Source organism: Syngnathoides biaculeatus, chromosome 22 (genome assembly GCF_019802595.1).
Source record: "Syngnathoides biaculeatus isolate LvHL_M chromosome 22, ASM1980259v1, whole genome shotgun sequence".
Classification (NCBI taxonomy): Eukaryota; Metazoa; Chordata; class Actinopteri; order Syngnathiformes; family Syngnathidae; genus Syngnathoides; species Syngnathoides biaculeatus.
The window spans coordinates 16926842-16941299 of NC_084661.1; the positions used below are offsets into that span (position 1 = coordinate 16926842).

Genomic DNA, 14458 nt, shown 5'->3' on the forward strand with positions numbered 1-14458 from the left:
CACATCGTGTACGGTACACAACCGAAACGCGGTTCGGAAAAGGGATGGATGGATGAAAATTGAATCTGTCCTTTGATGAAAACAAAACAACACTTTGTCTTCCTTTTAGGAAACGAACGCCACGGCGGTGCGACACTAAATACTGCGAATTATTACAATATGACATTTTTATTGCTTACAGTTACATTTCCTGTCCCTTATCTAATATGAGCCATGTGGGAACTTGGTACTACTCTGTACTAAACCCAAATCACGTGAATACGTGCACCGTTACACCCCGAATATACATCAATTTAGGGCTCAGAGATTATAAATATATTTAGCCAAGATGTTTGCATTTCCTATAAATATGTTAATTTCCTTATGGTTACATTACCATGGACTGCATCAAATAGGGCTAGTTCTATTTTATGAATAGGCATAGCTTACATGGTTCAAATATAAATACATTTATTGATGGGATTGTTAAGTCATTTACAAAGCCAAAAAAAATAAAATAAAGAGACGGAAATTGGTTTCAAGTGCATAAAGGATGTACCGGAAAGGAATTTACTGCACTTTACGGGAAAAACCTCCACTCTCGTCCGTAGGCATAACATTAGCACTGAGAGGGACTTGGATATTTATCTGTACCTTGAAAAAGTGCAATTGATTTACTATGTGCAATACTGTGTATTTTATACTGTTTTTGAAAAAATAATAAATAAATAAAAATAAATGAGAAAATTCATATGCAAACAATGAAGAATAAAAGCAGTGACCTTGAAAGCTCGTACTTTTTTTCTTTCTCAACAGTTAACTCACACTTTAAATGATTTTGCACTCTCTCCGTGCAACATAATTTAGCATTTTTGGCCATCTGCTGCCCAAACTGTTCCTCCAATATTGACCAATGCATCTGCCCGTCCATTTTCTATAGAGCTTATCCTGTTCAGCGTAGCGGGGAGCTGGAGCCGATCCCAGATGACTTCGGGCGAAAACCAGCCGATACGCTCGCCGGCCAATTAAAGGCCACAGACAGACAAACAATTATTCACCCTCACGTTCACATCAATGGAAGATATGCCTGATTTTTCCAAACCCACAAAATATTGCGTTCTGTGACAATATTAGCCTCGAAACTACTGCAAGAAAGTCTCAAATCCCAAGTGATGCAACACGGCCCTCTAGAGGCATCTGTTTGCCATTACGGTATTTTACAAACCCGAATTTCACAGACAAGCTGAGCGAGACCCTCTTCCGTGCCTAGCCATTAAAAAACTGTAGACGAGTATTTACGTTGGTGGCAGTAAATTATTTTTTTTAATGCAGTGGACAGTAATGTGCAAGTATAAGACAATTTACCTTCGAGGAAATTTAGTCATCGCTCATGCAAAATTGTGGCATTTTTTTCATAAGCAATCTGTTTCAGAATCGCTCACACAACACACATGATAAACACAAATTAGCATTATTTTTTTGGCTTGTGATAAATTGTCGCAGGGCCTTTAAAAAAAATAAAATAAAGAGGACACTCAGAGATTGAACGCGAGAGCAACTGATTACGATGCGGTGCCATTTCTCGCTATGCTGCCTGGCTCTGCAGCAGTCGGAGTTCAGCGGCAAAGACAAAAAGGCAGTGAAGCACACCTCTAAAAACAGCAGTTTTTCTTTTTTTTTTACTTTTGGGGTAGGGGGGGTGTGGTTGAGGGGAGGGGGTCTGAAAATGCAGCAGTGCCTGCGATCAGGCGGCAAGACAACAAACAGCACGTCAATCCGGGAGGAAGACGGACTAAAATAACACAACAACTTGTCAGTTACCATAACCACCGTTTAGTCAAATGAAAATAAAGTATAACTACTCTGCCTTTAAAGATGCCAGGTGGAAATGTAACGCAAAGGAACAGGAAGCCAGTTGCAGTCTGGTACTATCCCTAAGTGTCGTCATAAACGACATCGTCGCTGTCTGGCGGAAACCTGTTCTGATCAATTACAGACAATTTATTGTTTTTTCATAGTGGCGTGGGATGAAATGTATTAACGTCAGTTCCATTCATTTGAACGGGGAAAGATGTGTGGTTTAAACTCGTATCTCAAGGCAGCACTGGATATCCAACACAATAACAACACCAACAACCGCAATCTGCACGACAAACGACTCTTCATCTGCATTCCGTCCGAACACCGGCAAAACGAAGGAGTAAGCGGAGGGAAGCGGAGTAGAACGCTAATGCATAAATCGAAATGGAAGAGGCTGCCACTCAGCGGGACAAGGTCGGCGGGCCCGGCCGCCGCGGAAGGTGACCGCCACGCTTCCTGTTACGGAGCCCCCAAAAAAATCCAACCCGACTGATGATTAAATGCTTCTATGAGCAGAACTCCTCAAATTTAAAAGGCAGTATGTTACGGCTGGGATCTAAGAGCGCCCTCTCACACCTGGAGCTGGCTTTTTTCCCCAGTCCAAAAATATATATATATATGAAAAAAAAAAATGTTTTTCCCCGCTACCATAGTTCAAACAGCATCTCCGCTGACGTGCATTGCTGACACTGACAACATGACATGTCAAAAAATAAAATCATATTCCGAGGTTCGAAGCATATAGTGTAGAATCTCGCCTTCTACGGCTCGACGGTGTGGGACTGACGGGCAGGCAGGGAAGTTTCATTAACCAGGGAGGTTGCACCACGAGAGAGAAGGATGTAATAATACAGCCTGCGTGTACGAGAACTGATTGCTTTTTTTGGCAAAGTGATGCGCAAGCTCCACGTCGGGAGATGCAGGATCAAAAGGGCCCGACGGTCAAAGATTACAACAACAACACGTCATCTGGTATGTCACCACTTTACCGGCAGCCATATTAGGATGCAAAGTGTACGTATGTGTGGGGTCGCCCGCGAGATGAGACGCACTTCATGCGAACTGATGATATCACAAATGCGGGCTTTTGTGTCCCGGATCAGTGTGTGGATCTTCAACCCGGGCTGACAGTTTGGCTAATTAACGCAGCCACTTTTGCCGTGCTCTGAATGAGCGAGGAAATGAAATGGGCTCCCGAACAACGGCGTTATCGCCTAATATTTGCACAACACATGACGCCGTGGAGAATCTTGGATGGGTACCACTATTGGCTCGGAAAGCAGGTGGAGGGCACAGAAGTGGGAATGCGTGGCAGCCTCCAGATGAGGGGGAGGGGCGGCGTTTTACGCGGCGCTATTGGCAATGTGTTGAAAAACACGAGTCTCACGGCGCTAGCAGAATATAAATGCCAATGATACGACCTCTGGAAGGAGGAAATATGTCAGTTTGGGTTGTCGTTCCATTCTGTGGCAATGCCGTTTATACAGAACAACAACACGGGGAAATTATAGGCACTAAAAAAAAAAAAAAAAAAAAGGGGGGGGGGTTCTGATCCTAAAAAGATGAGAAAAACAAAAGCAGACAAGGGTGAAGAGATTTGGAATTGATTTTACCTAACCTCAATTTACATTCAGCAGCTAAAAAATCACCTCACGTCAATTATTTGATAGATAGATAGATTAGATAGATAGATAGATAGATAGATATAGATAGATAGATAGATAGATAGATAGATAGATAGATAGATAGATAGAGATAGATAGATAGATAGATAGATAGATAGATAGATAGATAGATAGATAGATAGATAGATAGATAGATAGATAGATAGATAAACAGAAATAAGCCAGTGTAGCTTTATTTAAGCACATCATAAATCTACCATTAAGTGTCCTCAAAAACACCTCTGTCATAAAAATACATTTTATCATTTAATATTGACGATCCACCCGTGTCACAGATGCATGAAAAATTCAAATGAAGCAAGACCGGACACCAGAGAAGGCTCAACATCCAAAGAAGAAACAAATGGAAAAAAAAAAAAAGTACTCTTATTTGGGAGGCAGCTCAAAAGACGGATTAAAGTCATGCAAATTGAGCAAAGTATTCGCGGTATATGATGCACATATCGCGGCCAGGCGTCGCCGATCATCTAATGAGTCGGGGATCAGACGTAGGCAAGCAGATAAGATGCAGGGAAAAATAAATAAATAAATGGAAAACATGGATCAGCCAAATGTATGACGCACACGCACACATACACGCACACAAGGGGATCAAGCACTCAAACAACTGTCTGCTGTCTAGATCAAAACCACTCAGACTGAGCTCATGTGAAAACGTTCGGATAAGCAAGACTGCCTTTAACTCATTCACTGCCGGTCCTTCCTGTTAACAAGGACATTTGAATTCAGCAGTCCTCTGAAAGTGGAGTGGGTGCGAGGCAGCATGTGAGTTTTTGAGTGAGAGTGTGTGTGTGTGTGCGTGCGTGCGTGCGTGCGTGTTTTAGACTGTGTGAGAGGAGACCTGAGAGTGCACGTGTGCTGCTATGGACTTACAATGTGAGGCGAGTCTCGGCCCATGGAGATGACGGTCCTGTTGACGGTCCGGAGCAGCTTCTCCATGATGATCTGCACGTGCCACTGGGTGGGACCCTGCACACGGGTGACCAGCACAAGAGCAAAACTAATCACACACACACAAGATGCTCAAGCGAAATAAATAACACACCACAAGTAAAAGAAATAAAAGCTAATAATGACACATTAGAAGTTGAAACGGCAGCAAATCAGTCAGTGGCTAGTGCAACATTTACCGTATTTTCCGCACTATAAGGTGCGTCGAAGAGCCTTTAATTTTCTCAAAAGCTGACAGTGCGCCTTATAATCAGGTGCGCCTTATATATGAACATTTTTTTAGGATGGGCCATTCATTGAAGGTCCGCCTTATAGCGCGGAAAATACGGTACTTGGTGTGGTTTTTTTTTTTCTTTTTTTTTTTCCCAAATGAGCTGCGTCCTCACCACGTCCTTCCTGTAGAGCACCTCCAGGATGTCGCTGAGCAGCTGGCAGCAGGCCTTGGGCTCCTCCCGCCTCTCCAGGTGGAACTTCAGCTGCTCAGTCATCAGCGGCAGGAGGATCTCGCGGCAATCTGGGGGGTGGGGGACACAAAAAACCAGTCGCGAATGGCGGCGCGGCATATGCCGACGCAGACGGTTGCCGCTCTCTGCTGGGTTCCCCCTTGGATTAAATGTAAACAATGCGTTTGCGAGACAAATGGGACAGATTGGAAAGTGGACAATGTGTCACAATGCGGAGTTCCCCGACACGCAGATGTTTGACAGAGCAGCAGCACGGGATAGGCGGAAACAGTCGGCGTGAAAAGGGCTCGTGATACCACCTCTCGGGGTAGAAAATTGCCAGGTCGGCATTATTCGCCCATTCCGTCTCGCTGCAGTTTATATAGAACACCAACACGGGAAAAAGGCAGAAAAATACTGCACCATCTCGTACAGTTTACTACCTCGAAAGGCGGAAACCACCCAATTCCGTCAGTGAAAAAATGCTGTCTTGTACAGCTCATGTAAAATGAAGCTTTAGATACTGTGAACATTCCATGACTGGGTTTGAACCGTGAAGACGACAAAAGAATTTTACAGGTATTGAAAAAGATGCTTTTGAATGGAAAAATTAGTGTGGACTTCTGTTTGCTATTTTTGACTACGTCGCTGTAGTAAGAATTCAATTAAATAAGGAAGAGCCACCTAGCCCGTGACCTTTTCAGCGACCTCGCCAGCAGACTCATTCCATTACCGCACCCCGAGTGAGTGGAGATGTGCGGGTTTCGTACCGTGGTGGGTAAAGAGATCACTGTGGACGATATCAATCAGACAGTCCAACTTCTGCTTCACCAAGCGACCCGGGGGAACCTTTAGGATGAACTCGGTGAAAAGCTTGCTGTGGACGATGGAGCCGAAAAGGAAGGTCATCAGCAATCGAGCCAAATACGACAAAATTGGTTTTTCCTCCATAGATAAAATACTGGATCGAGATTACCAACGGTTTAGAGAATCTCGTAACATTTTAACAGCAAGGGCCCTTTTAAACAATCATGAACCTTTTTGATTACATATTTTTTTGGGTCTGACTGTGAAAAGAGCCCCCACGCTGGCATTGCCACTCTAGAGCGCCTCGTTGTTGCTGCGTGGTAAAGCCTGCAACGATCCAGAGAAATATATTCTAGCCACCGGAGGCGGCTTTAAATGGATACATTTCAAAAAAGATATATTTGTTGTGTAATATATCAGCATTTTCTCTACAAATTTTGCATTTTTCATCTGATCATTTTGTACATTTTCCATCCAAAATATATATTTAATCACAACATTTTCCATGTTTTGATTTTTTTCCTATTCTTACCCAGGCATTTTTTTAATCTAATGTTTTCATATTTGTCATCTAATTTTAATATCTGCGGGAAATGACACCTTTTCGCAGTGCTTATTATTGTTGCACCGTTTTGGGGAAGCAGTCGCGTGAATTTTGCATTTTAAAGTCAAACATTTCAAGAGTGTCCGAGCGCGAGTGCAAAAGCAAGTTGACCGATTGTCTTTTTATAGTTGGAGAGCCGATGGTCCGACTCCAAATTCTCAGTTTTATTTGCAAAGAGCTCCGGCTGCTGATTGACTGGAGTATTTATTTCCCAGGTCTGTGACTCCAGTGACTGCGGAGCAAATATTTGCAGAGTTTAACAAAGCTTTATTGGCTCAAGATGCGCTGTTGGCAGACCGGTGTGGACGGAAATCAAACGGCGCAGAGAGCCGACTGAATCAATGGGCTACTTTATTGACAAACTGGACGATGTCGGTGTCGTTCTTAGCATCGGCGAAAGATGACGTCATACAATCGGGAGGCCGACACGCTCAGTTCGAGTAGGACATTTCTTACCTGAGTTCCTTCGGATCGAACACCACCTTGACATCATTGACAATTGTGGGAATGTACTTCAATGCGGCACCCTGGACACAAAACCACCAAAAATGTCCGTTTTGTGATTTTGCGCCATTTTAAACAAATTACCATCGTGGGGAGATCATTTCGAGCGATATTCCGGGTTGAAAATAGTCCCAGTCCTCCAATTCATACATTCAAGTTGGCCGTATTCAAGCTTGTCTGATTCCACAACCCGTTTGGGCGACAAACTAAATTACACGTGATTAATAACTAATCTCTATGAAACTCCACAAGAGCAAGGGTGTCATTTTTGTCACGGGCCGCATTGCGGTCGCGGTTTCCCTCAGAGGGCCGTTATGACTGTGAAACCATAAAAAAAGTCTTTAACCGCCTCAACATGTTCGCACATGAAATTTCTGGACTAGTTTTGGAATCAGAAATCAATCATTTGAAATTTTGGTACAGATTTGAACAAAAATCATGGACGTTGATTTGCATGATTTGCCTTCACGGGCCACATAAAATTACGTGGCGGGCCGGATCTGGCTCCAAGATTCCGCGTAAAATCTATCATTTGCTTTATTGTACACGTCCCTGCTTTTTAGAAGATTGACTCTGCACCTTCATGGTTTTTTCTGATTTTTATGATCACTTTTTAATTAAGCGACCGTAAGCCTGATCAGGCAGCCACAAACTTTTTCAGACCTTTTAGCAAACTAGTTTGGTCTGAAAGACTCTCACCGTCAGCTAGTGACTTGCAGCTCTTTTAGCCCTCCATGTGCAAACAGTGCTCAAACAGCTTTCTTGACAATTTTTTTCCCCGTTAAAAAATTCACTTTATAATACCTTATCTATGTAGGTGCTTTGAACACTTTTGGGGTAGATCCTCAGAATAAGTTTTTAACCTTGAGAAAGGGCTACTATTGCAACCGCTAAATATTCTTATTTGAATTCAAACTACAGTAGTTGGGTCCGAATTATACCCACCCGCTGGTTATTGGCAAATAAGGATCTCTAGCAGCTTGATTTGAAAGGCAGCTGACACGAGCGCAGCCAAATTCAAATTCTGCGTGAGAAAATATTCTCAATTCTATTTATAAAATAAATCAAAAAGCCAACGTAAGGACAAATATTGCGCAGACAATTACGCAGCAGGTGTCTCGTAATTGCCTCCCCACCGAGGCTTCTGGTACCTTCCACCTGGAGATTTTATCTCATAGCACAAATGCGATTTGGTGCGCGAGTGTCAAGGATGACAAAATGCAAAGACACACACACACAGAAAAGATGGTGAGATAAATACCTTGAGCAGCAGCTAAAGGGCAGAAAGCCAAGAGGAGGACCAGTTCACAGGACAGTCAAGGTTGAGAGGAGGAAATAACACCAAGAATGAAGAAACAAACAAAAACTATGCAGTGATGAAAGATACATCTGGAAAGTATGAACTGCACATACCGGAAAGCTTATCGTTGCTTTTGTGCGGGAGACTGGAGCCAAATTCTAAATCTGGGCCGTTTGTCAAGATTTGGAAAGTTCCGCCACCGAAGGCTTGAAATGAAATACGGTCGGCATGTCTCACGAGAGAAGAAGACCCGCAAAAAAAGCCTCCATGAAAAGACACAAAGTCAGCCATTTTGGTCAGAAGCAGCCCTTTTCGTGCGATTTTGGTCATCTGTAAAAACGGTGAAAGATTTCTCGAGATCTGAGGCATCCTTCGTCCAGTTTTCTTTTGCTTTGACTTACAATTGCTGTCTGGCGTCAGTGAACTCAACTGAACTCACACTGAAGTGAAAAATAAAAATAAAAAACGTTACATTTAAGGACACCGCTTGTACTTGTTGTGGCATGATTTGTTTGCTGGTGCGCTTTGAAATTTTTCTAATGCAGAATACGTGCCCTAAGTATTGGTCGGAAAAACTCTGAAGTGATGACTCGCCGTGAACCAGAAAAAAAAAAAAATAAAAAAAAATCAAATAACTCAGCTCCACAAAGCTTTATCGAATGTGCAGTTCTTCAATTACATAAAAGGGAAAGGATGGAAAAAAAAACAGAGCGGAGCGAGCAGAAGGAATCCAGACATTGCATCAACTAGCCTTCCTCTACCTTCACCATGCCCGTATTCTCCGAGTTGCTGTTCATCATGTCGTTGAAGGATGTGAACAGCTGCCTCAGAGACTCCATGAAGTCGGCCTCTCCTTTGTTTTCATAAAGCCTGCGACGGGGAACACGGCTGTCAGTCCGCTGCCGGCACTACGCCAACGATTCTCTAAAATAGATTTTTTTTTTTTGGGAGGGGGTTCAATAAGTATGTAATGAATTGGTCACTAACTTGCGGGTTTCGTCTATTGCTGGGGGTTTGGAACGTAACCCCCAAGATGGAGATTACTGTGTTATCTTTATTTTTTGGTATTTGTGTTATATTTTAATGTATTCTAATTTCATATTGGTTGCATTTTACAGTTTGCATTTTTTGTATTTTATGTACTAAAAGTAGCATTTGTTTTTGATTTGGCTTATATTTTGTAAATTTGTGATTTTTTCCATCAATTAATTCCAATTTATTTTTACAATGTATAGTATGAGTATTTTTGTTGATAATTGTTTTGTCCTTATTTTTTTTGTATTTTCTTGTCTCTTTAAGATTTGCTATACATTTTCAATATTTAAAGAGGTCCCTAATATTTTTCGATATATATATATAGTACTTTTTCATCCAATACATTAGTATTTTTTTTAACCCTAATGATCTTTTTTTCCATTTTACAAATACATTACAGCAAAAAACACCTTGGTAATGTACATGTAATACAACACGGTGTACAATCCAATCCAATATTGTCATAGTAACGTCAGGAGAGCCGTCCTCCTTGAACTGGTCATCACGTACTGGTTGAAAAGGACCCGCGAGCGCACGATGAACTTGAAGATGTACTCCAGGGCCTTCATGGCCTTCAGCAGCTGCTCGGTCAGCTTCTCGGCATTGTCCACGTAGTTCTTCAGAACCTTGGTCAACTTCCTGCCCAAACAGACACGACGCGTCATCAGTTCAACGCGGACGACGGCGTCACGCTCACGGCTTGCGGCGTCCGACTCACGTGTAGGCCAGCGTGGCGCTGAAATGCTTGCGGATGTACGTCTCCAGGACCGGGTTGAAGTGCTGGAACTTGCGGTCGGCGATGAGCCCGATGATGAACACCTGAGCAAAGGCGGTTTAGGAAGTCCGATTTCGGGAGCAAACGCATCGGGCCTGAACTCTGCACGACGATTTGCAAAAGCTGACACTTGAGCTCCAAACTCCAAATAAGCAACAAAGCAATCTACTACATCCATACTGGTTCCTCCCCATCGTGCCTGCTTTGGCAGTAAACTACGACTGTTGGGCCTGAATTACTTGCATGTTATACTTCGATTAACAATGGCTGACATTTGAGCTCAAATTCTAAACGCGCAACAAGATACACTTTAAAAATGTGATCACTCTCTCAGCGCAGGTGGCCTCCCAACTAGGCGCTTGATTTTTCTCCCCACATTCACAAAGCAACCCTGCAGAGTCCAAATCGAGGATTTATCCAACTGTGCCTTTTAGGCAGAACCCGACGAATTACGACCGGATCCCAACATTACGGATTGTTGGAACTACCTCTTTTGACTAGGCAGGCCGTTTATACCTGAATTAAATCGCTTTAGCTCCAACATAAGCAACAAAATGAATAAAACATTCATCATTTGCATGTTCAAACCATCGCCATCACGTCGCTCGTTCTCTGTTCACTCACCAAGGCGTCAAAGACCAGCGTGTCAAAGGTGTCGCTGTCCGAGTTCTCCATCATGATGTTGAAGAGGGCGTCCAGCGTGTCTTGCAGGAACTGGAAAGGAAGCGACAGCAGGACCAAAAACCGATTTGAACGCATCTTGGAAGCTGAACACAGGCTTGATATACAAAAAAATTGGAAACCACAACCCCAACCTTAAAACCTTACTTTGAAACCATAACGTGGACTTGAGATCATTATGTATTTTTCAAACCCAAACCAAGGAGCTACCATGTATTTTTTTTTTTTTTTTACACTTCCATGACTTACATCCAATAAGTAAAAAAAAAAAAAAAAAAAATCCAAGCTTTCTTCTGTTGTTCTTCGAAACCAATTTTCACTCTCTACCATTTTTTTTAAGCAAATCCAGCTGGTGACACATAAACATGATGAATCACATCAGGTCGGGCGCGTTTATCTGTCGTATGGAGCAGAGTGAGATGCATCAGCGAGCCTTGCTGGAATGTTTACTAATATCGAAGGCGCTGCGAATGCTGTAACACCAGCAAACACACACACACACACACACACGAGACGCTAATCATCTGTATCAATCATCACAGAAACGTATGCACACACACACATTCCTAACGTCAGCCTTCATTTGAAACTCGACTTTGAAACCTGAAAACTATGGCCGAAAGCCCCACTTTGAACCCGTGAATCTTGATGGAAGCCAACTTCTTGAAAAGCTTACTTTAACCCTAATCCCAGTTTGAACCGTTTAAATCCAAAAAACATACATTTAAACTCTAACCCTGTCTTGACAGCCTCGAATGAAACACTAATGCTTACTTGAAAACTTAATTTCTTCCCTTGAAATTCTTGTGAGAAATCATAATGCAGGCCTGAAATTCTGATCTGAAATCTCAACTTGGAAGTGCAACCCTGTCTCGTCAACCTCGTAATAAAAATGTGCAGTTTTATGACTTTAATACGGCACTGACGGATTGGTGAGACTAATTAGACCTCTGCGATATTTAAATTTAATATGCCTTTTGCTTAATATATTTATTAACCTTTTAATTATCCTTCTTTCTTTTTTTTTTCCATTATTTTTACTGATCGGCTTCCGGCGAAGGATTTGTTTGGACGCCAAATGTGCTTCCGTGCCGTGTCGCCCGATTTGTCCTGACCTTGACCACCTCGCCGCCTTCCACCTTCATGAGCTGTCGCAGGTTCTGCTGCAGGAGGCTGGTGTTGGAGCGCCACTTCAGCAAGCCCAGTAGGTCCACTGGCAAAACAGACAGAGAGGGGAAAAAAAAAAAAACCTTACCCGAGTGCTCGGAGGCCGAGCGGAGGGAGATCTCGCCGGCCCGACGGAGCCCGCCCGCGTGAACTGAGGCGAACGCAAAACGCCGTTTTACGCTGAATGACTCTTACTTAATAGAACCGCCCTGCTGAAGTCACGCACCGGCCTTAATGCTTCATAATTGGCGCTACGAAGTCAAAGAATTGATATTTAGGTAGGTACAGTAGGTAGGAAGGAAAGAAAGAAAGAAAGAAAGAAAGCAGGAAGGTCAGTCGGGAGGTCGTCGTTGGGTTAGGTAAGTAGGAAGGTAGACAAAAGCAAAGCAGACGTTAAGTTGTCTGATACTCAATGATTATATCATAAAGGCTGACACTTAGCAAATTTTTTAAAAACTTGCGATAAAAATAGCAGAAGCACACTGGGGCTTTTTGCAGTCATTACAGTCAAATGGGGCTGCAATAAAAGAAAGAAAAAAAAAAGTTGACATTGTCGCAATGTAATTGAAATGGAAAATGTTCCACATTAACATATGAATATTTACTTAACCATACCAGTGACCTCGCTGCAGTTCCCCCCCCCCCCCCCCCCCCCCCATTTCAATGAGCAAACAGCACACAAAGAGCCTCAAAGGCGATGACCTTGATTTTGAAAAACGGACTGGTGTTTATAATAGGCTCGGAATAGAGGGAGCATTTTGAAAAGTGCTCTTGCATAAGAGGAAGTGGGTTTTAATACATTTAAATGTGCTAAAAGCCTGGAGGAGGGGGGAACAAAAAAATTATATGATCTCGAGATCCGTCATTTTCGCAGGTGGATTCGGAACATAGCAATTTTTAATAATGATATATGATTTTTGAACACGTATGTAGGTAGGAAAGTAGGACTTTAGGATGGTAGGTGAGAAGTAGCGACTGTTGGAAGGGAAGTAGTCCGAACGTTACACGTAACGTAAATTTTACTCTTCAGGGATTGGCAACGTTGCTGACCGTTCTGCGTGAGCTTGGTCGAGCACACCAAGGTGGCGATCTGGAAGGAGTCCTTGCTGACCGTGCAGTTTCCCAGGTTGTGGGTGCTCTTGCCCGTGCTGGAGTAGCCCTTCTCCTCCAGTTCCAGCTTGGTGGCGGGCAGGTTCAAGTACAGGGACGAGTCCTCCAGGCGCTTGGCTTCAGCCTGCAAGTCGGTTAAGATGACAATTCAGTCGTCATCTAAGGGTACCCCTGACATAAGAATGTCCTTCGGCACTCGTTCCCAAAGGCAAAATGCGGGTCAGGGGGTGCACCATTACATTTCCAATCTCACGCAGCCCCCTCGAGCCCACCCGTTCCCATCAGAACAAAAGAAAAGGCATTTGAAATGACACTAGCGGCCGCAGTCAAGAAAAGGGAGATCTTCATTTAATTTGACTGCTGAACAATATCATTCAAAAGGGATTATTTATAGCAGCCAGCAACAAAAAAAAAAAAAAAAACAAAAAAAAACTCCCCCATGGATATTTCTGGGCACAGGGGGTGGGGGACGTTCTCTCTTACCTTGTACACGGTGAGATCGTGCTCACCGTCCCTCAAGGTGGTCCCGTCGTACCTCATCAGCTTCACGAACGACAAGGCGAAGATCTTTTCCGATTTGTCTTTTGCTGCGGGGACAAGCAAAAGCAGACAAAAGCCATCGAGACAGATGCCAAGATGGGACAATTATTTTTATTTGGAATAAAGTACGGACAAAATGGCTTTTGTGGAGGAGTTCAATAGTTTATTTTACAGCCTAATCTGATGTGAAAGTCTGCCGTTTACCAGTTAAATAAAAGTTCAACTTGTTTGAAGGGGGAAAAAAAAATTACTTTCAGGGGGAAAAAGCCAAATCTATTAAAGTCTGGGTTTTTGTTCAAAAGGAAGCACAATCTTACTATGTTGTTTTTTTTTAAAGGAAATACATTTTTAACACTCCTATTTTTAAATAGATAAAGACTTTGAGGAAGAAAAAATGTCCTAAGCTTATATAAAGAAGCCACTTTTTATTATTTAAAAAAAGACCTAGAATTTCAAAGATACAAAAAAAAATCTAGTTTTTGGTTTGGTAAAATTTTCAAAACTTTATAAATTTCAGTATTTCTGTTTTCCTCAAAAAATACTTGTTGTCATTGTATATGTTGTCATTGTTTCAGGATTGTTTTTCAAGAAAAGAAAAATCACAGTTGGATTTTTTTTTTTTTTACCCCCTAGGAATTTTTTTTTTAATTTACTTGTATAAAAAAGCTTTATTTTGGTTTTGTTAAATTCCTTTTAAAATATATTTATGACTTTGTTTCTTCTGAACAAAGTCATGTTTTACAGCAAAAAGAAATATTCCTAAATTTCCAAGAATAAAGTCACTTTTTTTTTTTCCCAAATGTCATATTGTTTCCCGAAACAATTTTGAAAAATCCTTCAGCTGCTGCCAGAGTTGAGTTCCCACAGCTTTGCTGCCATCTCACGCGATGACGCTTTGAACGCTTGACACGGCACAAACGAGCAGACGACTTCGGGCCGTCCCGGAAGCATACAGTTCGGGTCGCGGCCACATCCGTCATACCCCGCCGATCAACAATCGCAGATTTACGCGAGGGG

At 42.5% G+C, this 14458-nt stretch overlaps 1 protein-coding gene across 1 annotated transcript in view; it reads right to left on the minus strand.

Moving 5' to 3' along the window:
* dock1 (dedicator of cytokinesis 1) overlaps positions 1 to 14458 on the minus strand; it is a 90646-nt gene that overhangs the window by 56841 nt on the left and 19347 nt on the right. Inside the window, exons 16-26 of the mRNA XM_061809944.1 lie at positions 13385 to 13488; positions 12842 to 13025; positions 11740 to 11837; positions 10568 to 10657; positions 9887 to 9987; positions 9679 to 9807; positions 8895 to 9003; positions 6786 to 6856; positions 5689 to 5795; positions 4862 to 4989; positions 4398 to 4493 (exon numbers count right to left, since the gene is read on the minus strand). Coding sequence (XP_061665928.1) covers positions 4398 to 4493; positions 4862 to 4989; positions 5689 to 5795; positions 6786 to 6856; positions 8895 to 9003; positions 9679 to 9807; positions 9887 to 9987; positions 10568 to 10657; positions 11740 to 11837; positions 12842 to 13025; positions 13385 to 13488 — 1217 coding nt within the window. The remainder of the gene's footprint in view (positions 1 to 4397; positions 4494 to 4861; positions 4990 to 5688; positions 5796 to 6785; positions 6857 to 8894; positions 9004 to 9678; positions 9808 to 9886; positions 9988 to 10567; positions 10658 to 11739; positions 11838 to 12841; positions 13026 to 13384; positions 13489 to 14458) is intronic.